This window comes from Condylura cristata, unplaced genomic scaffold (assembly GCF_000260355.1).
Source record: "Condylura cristata isolate star-nosed mole 26May11 unplaced genomic scaffold, ConCri1.0 scaffold00036, whole genome shotgun sequence".
NCBI classification, from domain to species: domain Eukaryota; kingdom Metazoa; phylum Chordata; class Mammalia; order Eulipotyphla; family Talpidae; genus Condylura; species Condylura cristata.
Window position 1 is genome coordinate 7270190 of NW_004567137.1, and position 12455 is coordinate 7282644.

At 37.4% G+C, this 12455-nt stretch overlaps 1 protein-coding gene across 1 annotated transcript; it reads right to left on the bottom strand.

The window, feature by feature from the left end:
- Nucleotides 1–243: 243 nt before the first annotated feature.
- GOLT1B (golgi transport 1B) lies at nt 244–12421 on the bottom strand. Its single transcript, XM_004693226.2, has 5 exons — nt 12256–12421; nt 6821–6912; nt 5352–5530; nt 4419–4500; nt 244–2706 (listed from the first exon to the last, which is right to left on the bottom strand). Exons 1-5 carry the CDS (start codon nt 12419–12421, stop codon nt 2668–2670), a joined length of 558 nt encoding a protein of 185 aa, XP_004693283.2. The 3' UTR covers nt 244–2667.
- Nucleotides 12422–12455: the final 34 nt, after the last annotated feature.

The following is a 12455-nucleotide window of genomic DNA, read 5'->3' on the forward strand; positions in this document are numbered from 1 at the left end:
CAAAGTGGGGAGCAGGATAGACCTATTTACTGAGATACACTGATAAGGGGGCAGTGAGCAAGACAGGAAAGGCCACTGCTGAGACTTAACCCCTAAGCCACCATGGCAACCTTCTACCAGGAACTTAATCAGCCACCATCTTGATCTTGAACTTCCCACACCCCAGGATAGTGATAAGTACATGTTTCAGGCACCCAGTCTATGGAATTGTGCTATACCAGCTAAGACAAACACCAATTAATAGAAAAGTACCCTTTTATTGAGAGGTAAGACAAGTGTATTTACAATATTCAATTGTTAGATCATATAATTTGGCTGAGACTTTTTAAAGCAGTGAAACTCCAGGAATTACAATTTATAAGGAGAAAAGAAAAACATTCCAAATAAGTTTCTGTTACAGAAAATACATTTGAACAATGCCAAAAACAGTTAAGGCTAAGTAGTATTAGACCTTTTCCTCCATCTTTACAGCAATAAACAGAGTATATTTTTGTCACAAAGACAGAAGGCTAATTTTTGAAAGGAAGAAATAATAGAATGTCCAATGCTTCCCGTCACACAAGATTAGTAAGTTTAGAAACAGAGCCTCATCAATGGTTCTGAATAAGAAAAATGCAGTGCTGTCAGGTGGCCCAAGCTCACATTGGAGACTGACTGTGGCTTCATTTAAAACTGAAAACTGCTCCAATCTATCAGTTTACAAAGGACTGGAGATTAGCAAATCCTTTACACACACCTATCTAGTGATGCTTTCTGAAAGAAGATTGTTGAAAAAGATCTTTGTGATAGTGCAAAGAACATTATGATAGAAATTCACTTCAACAAACGAGTTAGGTAATATAGAGTTCTTTACACTAACAGATACTGTTCTTGCTCTAAAAGGTTGGAATCATCTTGCCACTATAAATCACATGGGTCAGTCTAAAACATATAACAGAGTCTGACAGGACACCTTTCATAAGTCCATCCTACAAATATGTATATATTTGACACTTTTCCCAAGTGAGAATATTACTTCTTTGAAGAACATCAGACACAACACTAGTTTCTTATGATTCCATGAACTATTGAGGTAGGAGTCTCATTTCATCAATATCACCTATTTTCACAGATTGTTAAGTCAAATGCCAGTACCAAAAACACAGTAATCCACAAGACTGAACCACTGGCCTGTATACCAACCAAGTCTTTCCTTCTTTATATAAGCGAGTTTGGGAGTTTCTGTGCATGAAGAGCTTGAACTAAAAACACAAGCTGTCATTTATTTTGTACACGGTTGTAAATAAAAATCACAAATTTCAATTATCATTTTATACATTAAAAAGTTTATCAGTTTTTTTTAAAGTTAATAGTGCAATCATTAGTGGTAAAACAAATAATAGGATGGCTGTTGAGATGCATTCCCTATAACTACTACAAAAACTGTCACCTTTACTCATGAAGAAACCACCAGTTTCTTACTGCCTAACAAGCAGCAGTGATCAACACAACCCACACACCATTTTTTTAGTGTCATGTTTTTAAGAAATGATAGCCAGTTTCATTTTCATTACAGTTAAATACTTCAGCATGTGAAAATAGACATTGGCTCCATAAACTCAAAGCAAAGATGACCATATGGTGTACACCTCATGCATACTGATCTCTATAATGAAGAGAAGGGGAAACTCAGCCTTAAATAACCAGCCCTTAAAAAATAGCTCTAAGGTTAACCTTTTAACATGTTACACCTGGAAGTAAACGTTATTAACAGTTATTTTTACTTATGAAGAGCAAAACAATAAACTCCTAAAATTTACAAAAAGAAAGAAAAACTACATCATGATGTGGAAGAAGTCCATTTGGTTTGCATCATTTAGTTTCTAGAATGAAAGACTATTCAATAAAATAAGCTTTGTAACAGACTAGGCCAAGAGTGCATTTTGTTGGGTGTTTATATGTAATGACCTACAGACTCCCAAGCAATATGAAGTTTGCAGCTGACCAAAAAAAGAGCTTATAGTCAGCTGTCATTTACAAACTAGTAAAGAATGACCTTTGCATGTTACAACAAAGAATATTTCATTCAGATTGCCATCTGGCTTTAAGTTGCCGAAGAACCACAAAAGTTTACTTTAACTATCAGTTTACCAAAAAAAAAAACAAAAAACAAAAACAAAACAAAACAACAAAAAAGAAGTGATTCAAACCTCCAAACTGGGTTTCCTTGGTTAATACACTAACATGACATAATCCCATCTGACTCACAGTCACCTTCAGAGACATTAGAAATACTCTTGTCACTGCAGCGGGCATTTCTCAGCAGCACACGCCCACAGCATGCCTACACCTCCAGAAGGGTAGAAAAGGGGCAGGCCCTGTCTCTAAAGACGGCTGGGTTTTGCACCTTTTAGATAAACAATAAAAACTGCCTTCAAGAGTTCTGATAATGCACTGTAACAGATTCCATCCCCTGCAGTTTGCTTGCTGACTCCTAGATGACTTGATTAGAAGCCCGTTTTCGTTGTTTCCTTGTTAACTGCTGTTGGTACTTTGTAGGATACTTGTTTTAAACTTCTGTAAAGAACATTACGAGCTATATCATGTAATTTAATTTTGTGCTGAATATTCTTCAAAGGATTTTATAAATAATACAATATTTTAAATGAGTCTTCAAGTCACTTGTTGTTATACCATAGTGTTGCTTTCTCCAACTTTATCTACAAACTGCAAGAAGAAAAACAGATTATTAGAAGAATGTCTACAGGAGTATACATCTTTATATCAATTTCTTAAGTCAATTTCTTAGGTGTTGATTTAAAAACTCAGCTTTATAAGATTCGTGGGAATTTAAGGTATGGTGGACGATGATGAACCCAGTGCTACTCACCACTATCTTCTGACACAAATGTGTATAAAATTTTTCTATTGGTTGTTTTTGCATGACATGTTATACATATGACTTTAAGGGTGCAACATGAGAAATTCACAATACAATGAAAAAAATTAGATAAAATGAAGTTAACACTGCTAGCTCAACACAAAAATAAAAAGCTGAAATGTCAGCCCACTCATGCATTAATGAACCCAATGAGATATTTCAACTGACCATTACTGTGCATCTCTTCTGGGCCTATGTAGACTTTGAACAAACAGATTTAACTCCATTAAGTTCAATAATTAACAATAGCAAGTGACTACAAACACTTTAAATGTGTATACTGGACTTCAGACTGAAAGTGGAAATGATGCAGCAATAATGAAAGCATAAATTCAAAATTACTGAGTACATCTTTTAACAAACATTAATGTAAGTGGTTATTTACTTTGGTTGCTCCACCCTGATATAAAGTAATTGGGCTTTCTTCAGCTTTCCAGATGGTGATGCAAACAAATATTAAAACAGAATAGTTAGTGAAGATATTAAAAGCTACAAACCCAAGTGGTTGTACTATCAAAACCTAGAGATCAGTTTCTACTTAAGTATTATAATTAAGTAACAGGAAACATAATGTACAGTAGTAGGGTCCATTTAGGCAAATATTCAAGAATCCTTATATTAAGAACATTGGTAATGATTATAACTTTATAACTAGAAGTCTCAGTGAATTCAAAGCCATTCTAAGAATAAATAGTAGTACTGTATAAGGGTGGAGATTAATGCAGATGAAATCAGGATACACCCTTATAAACCTATGCCTCAACACTGCATTTGCTCACAAACAGGTGATTAGGACCACTGAAACTAAATACTGCTATGAAAATATTCATGGTTTCTTAAATTTTCAGGTACATAAAAGTGGTAAGAAAGTACCAATAATCTCTGTCCAAAGGTAGCTTTGAGTAGGGCTGGTGCAGATGAGCCAACCTTTGGCTCTTTGAGATCAGTAAATGCCGTGGGCCATCTCTTTAGAAATATCCATTTATAAGAACCTCAACTCTAGGAAGTTGATGGCCTACTCTAGACACAGAGATTTGACAAGACTGTTCAAATTGCCCACAGAACCAAGGAAGGGAGTTCACCTTCTGACTTCCAATATAACGATGCTGCATATATTGTCAAAATGCACCCCATTTGGTGATCTAGTATAAGAAGTAATGGTGTACTTTTTACATGACTGTTCCTCAAGTATTAAAGATAATATGGCATCAAAGCACCTTGAACTCTCAAAGGAAAAGGCGGCTTAGAATATCAATCCAAATTATATTAAAAAACAGCACAATATTAAAAATTCCAGGATACACCCCTAGTTAGCCTATGGATAAGCAGGATAAGCAATACTTCTTTTCTCTGGCAAGTATTGTCTGTCTGTCATGATGTCTGTCATAATGAAAAACTGATCAATTAATCACATGTCACTTAAATTTCTAGAAGAGCAATAGAATATTTTGACTTGAGGCAATTATTTGAATACACTGCTAAATACATGACTACTTACTGATCTAATTCCAGGTAAATTCAAGAGGGACCCAAGGACCGGCACTCTTCTGATAAAGCCAACAACCACTGGAAAGAAACCCCTGCGAGGGAAGAAAGAAGTTTTAGAACTGACACATTCTGTTACCAAGCCAATCTCTAGCTAGTGACCAAAAAAGAAAAAAAGAAAGACGATTCTGCCCAAATTTGGAAGTTGCAGACACTTCAAACTTCAGCTAACATTCTTCTGTCTCCTGGGATTTGTCATCTGCTTAAGTGCCCCTGTGTTATTCTACATACACATGTACAACCGTATTCTGCTAGGATGGGTACACACAGTTTCCCTCAGTAGAACTGAGAGATTTTCTAATGTGGATTTGGTACTTGATTCATTTTATATCTCCTGTGGGTAACATGGTTCTTGGCAGATAGAAGACAAAGGCTCTATAATCCCTGAATAAATAGTTAAATAAACCTGACTTCTGTATTTTTTCACACTGCACACTACTGTTTATTCACTAGGAAATGGCTATTTGTAAAACTTTAACTGATCATTGCCTCCTGTAGCGTATTTTTAACAGAATACCGTCACATGCACTGAAGGCACTGTTACTTAGTGGCAGTAACCACGTGGTGTCAGGTTCTGTATATTAAAGTGCTACCTATGTACTATCTATCATTGTTTAACTGATAACAACAGAAATAAAGACACTGCTTTGAATTGCCAATTAAATGAGTGTTATGCAAGGAAAATACTTTACAAGATAATTTACACCCTTACATAGACCCTTTTTTGGTAGTTGATAAAATTATCTACAATGGTAATAAAAGACTGAACATAAAAAAATCCACTCAAGATACAGTCTTCTTAAAAGGATGCAAATATCTTGAGTTTCTGTCATAACTATATGACACAGTGGTTTATTGAAAGAAAAAAGATAGAATGAAGCCTTACCTGAACAAGAGAAAGAATCCGTAGATTTCAAAGATCATGCCTATCAAAGGCCAACCAACAAGGACTACAAATACACCACCCAGGAAAAATCCTGTAGCTTTCATTTTATGTTTCTGGAAGAAGAATCTGAATGTCCTCTCCAAACCAATTACAAAAGCTAAGCCAGCCACAAATAAAACCTAGAAGAAAGCCAACACAGAAAAAGTAGTTAAACATGCTGAAAGTAAGGCCCCAGCTAATTATGAGAAGAAGCAAGGAGTGGGCCGTGCATTTAAAGCTGCAGTGTGTTCCCGTCTTCAAGCCCAATGTTATTTTGATTAAGTGGAGAAAAAGAGACGAAGGCAGATTAAATGTTACAGGTGGGCGCCTGCAGTGGCTCCTCAGGTTTCAAGGGTGGGCACGGCATAGTCACGTAGATGTGTGGCAACGAATAAAAAGGTAGGCTGCCCCTAAGTACGTTACCACTAGGTGGGTCTAGTTTTGGTCAGGGAACTCCCGGCCATCACGGCCTATGGGAGTTCCTCTGGATGGCAGAAATACTGATAGGGCCACAGTGACAGTTGAAGAAACTGGGCAAAGCGAGGAAGAATGTTCTAGTGTTACTCCTGGTAACTTGGTAGCAGCAGCATTACAAACAGTCATGTATTCTCGCATACGGGTATTTGGTAGGTTTCCAGGCTAAGCAATAGTGAGCAATTACAAGTTTGCTTTTCCCAGGTTTTATTCCCAAACACTTGCCGTCCTTCACTAATTTTCTTTCCTGAAAAGTTATTTTCCACAAATATTTATAAAGCCTAATGATTACGTCTCATATTCCAAGATATCAATGTTAGTTATATTCTAATTTATGAAACACAAATTCTGGACAATTTGGTTATTCATTATATTTCCCAATTAAAAGGACAGTGGTAATGTCCATTTCAAAAAGTATTTAATCAATATTCAAGAGACTTTATTGCCCTCTTAGAAGGGTTATTATTTGTTTTGAGAACTCTTACACAACCTCCATGCATGACAACAGAATATACCTCCTAAGTTAAAATATACACATCTTTATATGCAAGTCAACCATTAATACAGAGCTGTATTTTTAAAAGGTTTAAAGAAGTTCAAAAAATCTATTTTATGCTGATGAATCAAATGTGAGAACTCAGATGTTTAAAGTCAAAATATCAACAAATTTGAAAAATCATGGGGGGCCTTATAGCCATCTAGATGGAATTCCTATTTAGAGGTACACTTATTTTGATCTCTATAAACCATGTGCCAAACAATCAGTAGAGTAGTTATGCAATTAGGAACCTTATTAACGTTTATATGTAAACAGAACGTTCTTGTTTCTGATGGAAAAAGAGAACATTACAGGAATCTTTATATGTTACTCATGTAAAAGTTAGTAACAGGCAATACTCATTTACAATTAACATTTCCTTATGAAGTTAGTTAAAATATATATTTAAAACACTCACATTTCCAATAGCCAGTAGAGCTTTGTCAAAGAAGAGAATCATTCCAAAGAACAGGAAAAACACTCCAAATCCTGTTAGCCCCATTCCAATTTCTGTAACAGAAGTTTTATGGTTAAAGGCAGAGAAATATATGTTACATTAAGATTTCTGTAAAAAAAGTAAGAAAACATTTATGTTTTTCTTTTGGCTGACAGAACAAAGTAAGTCTCCAACACTGCAGGTTAACTTCCTAACAACATTCATTAAATTTCTAACAAATTTCTAACAGCAAATTCTCCCAAAATTAAAATATGAATAGAAATGTCTTTTTTTTTTTTTTAAATATTTTGGAAACTTGTAATCCTTGTATGAGACAAAGCTTTTCTCACAACATACTCATAATACAGAGCCCTAAACCATGATTCTAGACATTTCATTTTTTTTTCCTCCCAAGAAGATCTTTGGCATCGGCCATAAATACATGTATGTGATTTACTGGTGTTTGCTATCTCTGACTACCACTTACATCACTTATTTCTCCTTTAAAAAATGATTTCTGGGCCCTCCCTGGTGGTGCAGCAGTTAAAGCACAGCACTAAGAAGCTAAAGCCACTTCAGCATGAGTTTGATCCCTGCGCCGGAGGTGACCACATGGCGGGTACCTCTCCTGATCACCTGCTGTTCCCCTCAGCAGTGTACTTCATCAGTTGGCCTGTTCTGCTCCCCACTCTGTCTCTGGTGAGTCCTCTCACCGCCCTCACACCTCTGGCCTGTATCCCAGTTCTGTACGCATAAATAAATCTTAAAAAAACACAAAAACAAAAACTGATTTCTTCTTTTAAGTCATGAGAGATGTTATGGAGTCAGCACAATACTCTCTCTCTGTCACACAGTTACTCATCTAAACAACAGGAAACAAACATTTCCAGAATTGGTGGATGTTTCCTGCTAATTTTCAAGTTAGCTAACACTTTCTACTTCCTGATGGCCCACTGTAGGTTTATTTTTGTATCTAATTTTATATATCTATCCCATGAGTATGTATTCATACAAGTAGTCTATAGAGTCCCACAACCATCTCCAAAGTTTCAAAGATTACTGTTTCAGCTAATAAGACTACTGTGTTTTATTTTCATTGAAAAACAGAGATTTACTGAACACGCCCTACATGCTGGCCATGGCTCCAGCTACTGAATTTACAGAGGTGGACAGAGCGTTAGCTGAGGACTGACTTTGCCTCCTCTGAGACTTATCTGTTCTAGCCCGGAGCCTTAACTTTCAAAGGTCACAGTTGTACTTTTCTTCTAATGCCACACGGCACAATCCACTTAATCACTTTCTTGGTCTTTGATTGTTTCCACAGCAACAATTCTTGCTTTATCTGGTAGTATTAGCTGCAGAAAATAATGAACCAGAGCAGAAACCATCATATTTTTGGAAACACAATGATTTCTGACCTGTTACTTAACTTTTTTGGCCTTGGCTCCAGAAAGCCAAATCTAGGTCATAGCTATTTAATTTTTTTTGTCACGCTGTATAAAATGTTCTGATAAGTTGAAAATTTCTCTTGTATACCTTTTTCTATACCCTTCACTTCTACAATTTACAATTAACTAATACCTTTTATTCTAGCTGTTTTTTCCTCTTTAGTTAGCCCAAAGAATTCATGTATCTGCCTCTAAATGTGCTGCTGTATTTTACAGACATATATCCCTATGAGAACTTTAAGTTGATACTTCATATTTAAATGACGTATAAGAATTTCCCAAAATAAATTTAGATGTCAGACAACTTCCCAGAGGAAAATAAGGATGAAGGAACAAGTAAAATTCCATGAAATAATTATTCATTAACCACTTAGGATTCAATTACTGGCAGTTGAGTTATTTGAATATGAATAATTTTATCTTTTCATAAATGATCCTAACCAAACCTTTTGAAGTGTTTGTTGATCAGAAAGGGAATTACATGGAAAACTATGTATTGAGAATTTACTAAGAGTTAGCCATTATGAGGTACTTTACATACATTATATAATGCAATCCTCCTGATACTGCAGTGAAGTGAGTATCATTATGCCATTTTAGAGATGAAGTAAACTGAGTTTTACAGAATTGACTACTTTGCCTAATGTCACACTTCTGGTTAAATATTTGAACTACATCTATTTGAATCCAAAGTCCATGTGCTTAACCAAATGTCATACTGCTTCTTACAGGATGTTTTTTTTCTAGGTTGAATGTTTGATTAAATGAAACTCAAGGACATTGGAGCATACAGATATTCTGGGCAAATCATCTTTCAGTGATTCAAGATTCATAAGATTAATGTGTGATCTAACATAACTCAAAACTATTAAAAATGGAGTGCAGTGAAAAAGTCTGAATATGGTTTTACATTTAATGAAGTATTTCTATAAATACCTTCTTAATCCCTGTAACACAGCTGTAAGGTAAAGAACAGCACCAGTCCTGTGTTTCACATGGCCAATCAAAGACGCAGATTAGGTAACTACCCTTAATCATGGAATCAGAAAGAGTGTGTGTGCCCACATGTATGTTTTGGGGGTGGGGTAGTGAGAGGCAGGGTGGTGGTGAGGCTCGACTTTAAGTATAGTCTTCAGACTTCACAGCTATAATTTGAGAACCAAATGCTCCTCATCTTTACCCATTGCAATCTAGCATCCAACAGCTGCCTATAACATCTTTGCCAAAAGAAGGAGTGATCAAAAGTTTCAAACAGGCCTCCATGCCATTCCTATCTTCAGAATTCCCTTCTTCCCTAGGTTAACACATTCTCAAGTCCAATGGTTGGTAAAGCCCAAAAAATAAGACCACTCTCACCATCAGCATCATATGTAACAAATTACATTTACTCTCCTCTTGTGCACCATCAAACCTTCATCTCTCTTATCTCTTGTGTTTTAAAAGACAACTTGATAAAAGCAACCTAACAAACTGGTCTAAAAATAGTGCAGTGTGGAAATTTTATTGAGATACGTTTAATGCAATAACAATTGCTGCCAACACTCTGATATATTATTTTAACAATTTGAAAATGGCATTAGCTTTTTTACTACACCTTTTACAAAACAGAAAATATCATAATAAAGAACGTGAATATCAATTTAAGTGAATTCAATGGACTGCCACAGTAGGTTTTCAGGCAATGTAACATATAGGTTTGGGAGATGGGAGGGGAATGATCTCACTCTTGTTCCCTTCAGTAAACGTTATAAGCTTATTTTTTGGGGGGTGGGGAACTATTAAAGAACTCCTTAAAAAAAACCCAATTGCTATCTACTCTATTCTGATCAGTGTTTGCTTACTCTCTCTTGGATTCAGAAATCCAGAACAAGCTTGGCTAATCACTTTGATAACCAATTCCTACAATTGTACACACACACACACCCACCCCCATTTGAAATTATGGTCACTAACTATTTTGTGCTCTAATCCACTTTCTATTGGAAGCATTGTTCCAATAAGCAGCAAAGAGCATACTTTTTTCTTCAGTTTAATTAAGTGAGGACACTTCCTCTTCTGCCAATACTTCACCCAATTCCTTTGTCCTGGATTATGGAAGGGTGTAAATCAGGCATTAATCACTGCAAGAATCCGACAAAAGAGAATGTTTATATGAAGGACAAAGATTTATATTTTTATATATGTAATTATCACAGAGTCAGACAAAGAGCAGTAGTAATAATTTAGATAGGAAATCTACATACAAATTCAGTATGTCCGCTGAACAATCAAGAAATAGAAATAAATACCAGCAATTTCTGTACACAATTTTGATAATTTCTCTGCACAGCCCAATTTTAATTTGTGGTCTCAAATGAGAGTACTGTGTATCATAAGGAAAAGAGGCTCTGGGTATCATACACAATCTCTGAAAAAAAAAATCAACGCATAATTTACAGGGTAAATATCTACTAGTGAAACTATTTTTGCTATTGAAAAACTCCATCATACTAACATTTCAAAATTTATATCAAATCTTGTTAGATGCTAATAGGGTATTGCAAAGACAGCAAAGGTTTTTGAGCCAGCAGACCAGGGATCAAAAGACCAGCAGATCTGGTTTGTGTCAGTTTCTTTCTAATCACACATGCAAATTCTTTTAAAATATATGAAAGAGATATTCTTTGTTTTACAGAGTTTTTATAGGAAATATGGGTAAAAATTATATGAGTACACTTGGTAAACTGAAAGATGTCTTCATACAATTGCTAAATTTTATTGTAACAGCAAACAAACAACAAAAGGACTATACCCATTTTCTCTGATCAGAACAGGTGACCCTGCTCTGTATGGGCATCCTTGGATGCTGACCCTGACACTTAGGTACATTACATTTAGGTAATGGGTAGGTTATGCCAAGCAGCAGACTTGGTCGTCTGGAAGGAAGGAAGCTTCATTAAGGTGACAGGGGATGTGTGTAAGGCAGACCTTACAAACTCTATGAAGATCAAGTCAGCGAGAGATGAAACCGCAAGCCTCCATTTTGGGGAGATTTTAAATAAAGTTCTATTTTCACTTCAACAGTCTATCAATTGTTAAAATCTTGAACACTAACAGTAAGATAAGCAGAATGTGAAGAAAGTGCATGGCAGACATAAAGCGAAACAGAAAGACTATGAAACACAGGGTTGGCGGACATGTGGACACAACAATCACTAAGCTACTAAGATGGGTAAGTAGAAGTTTCCAGCTAAAGGAAAGGCAAGGAAAGTCATAGCATTGCAAAGTCTGAAGATAAGACAGGCCTGGTTAACTAACTCTGTGCAGGCAGAAAGGGATGCTAAAATAGTAACACAAAGCACCATATACAGTATTAACCAAAGAAATCGCGTCACGGAACACAAAGTGTCTTTTACTATTGTTGGAAGACTACCGAGTTGACAAGCAAATAGCAGTAATAAAGAACGTGGAAATTCCGGCAGGTCACTTTCCGTGGTGGCAAAAGGCGAATATTCAACATACTTCAGAGTAGGAAGATTTTCTAGAAGAGCCTACTACAGGTGACGTTTAAAACACCGCCTCCTGAACCACGAGCCAGTAACTTGTGGAGGACCCAAAGAGTGCCCTGTGCAGAACCGTCCCCAAGAATGGGCCGCGGGCACCACGCACCAAACTTTCTCTAGTGGCCGCCAGCAAACAAAGCGACCCTCTCGGTGGGGCCAGGAGCGGCGACCCTGGTGCCGAACATGCTCAGCGAAAGCGCCCCTTCCTCGGCAGGGACGCCCAACAGCCCCCACAAACCCCCCAACCCCCCGGGACCAGGTTCGCCACCGCAAGGCCTCCAGTGCCCACAACCCGAGTCCCCTGTCGCAGGCCACCGCCCCCGCCGGGGAGCTTCATTCATTGACCAGGGCAGAGGGGCGGGCGAGCCCCAACCCCAGCCCCAGTGCGCGAGGCTCGCAGCGCGGTCCCGGCCCGGCAAGTGCTTACTCTGGGTGTCTGTTAAGGAGATCATGGCTGCAGTGGCGAGGGCAGCGGCGGCAGCAGCTCCGGGAACCCAAGATGTGAAGCAAAGCCGGGAGGAATGAACCGGGGAAACAGCCCAGGCGAGAGCCGCCACGTCTTCCGGAAACACGCAGCCACCCCCACCCCCCATCAATGTCGCTTCCTATTGGCTAAACCGGCTCTCA

Excerpts from the sequence above, each read along its gene's own strand:
- GOLT1B (XM_004693226.2), bottom strand. The coding sequence starts at position 12,421 with ATGGGGGGTGGGGGTGGCTGCGTGTTTCCGGAAGACGTGGCGGCTCTC. Across the intron at positions 5,531-6,820 it reads CTCTACTGGCTATTGGAAAT|GTTTTATTTGTGGCTGGCTT; the intron begins GTGAGTGTTTTA and ends GCTTTCTTCTAG. Across the intron at positions 2,707-4,418 it reads ATTTACCTGGAATTAGATCA|TTTGTAGATAAAGTTGGAGA; the intron begins GTAAGTAGTCAT and ends TTCTTCTTGCAG.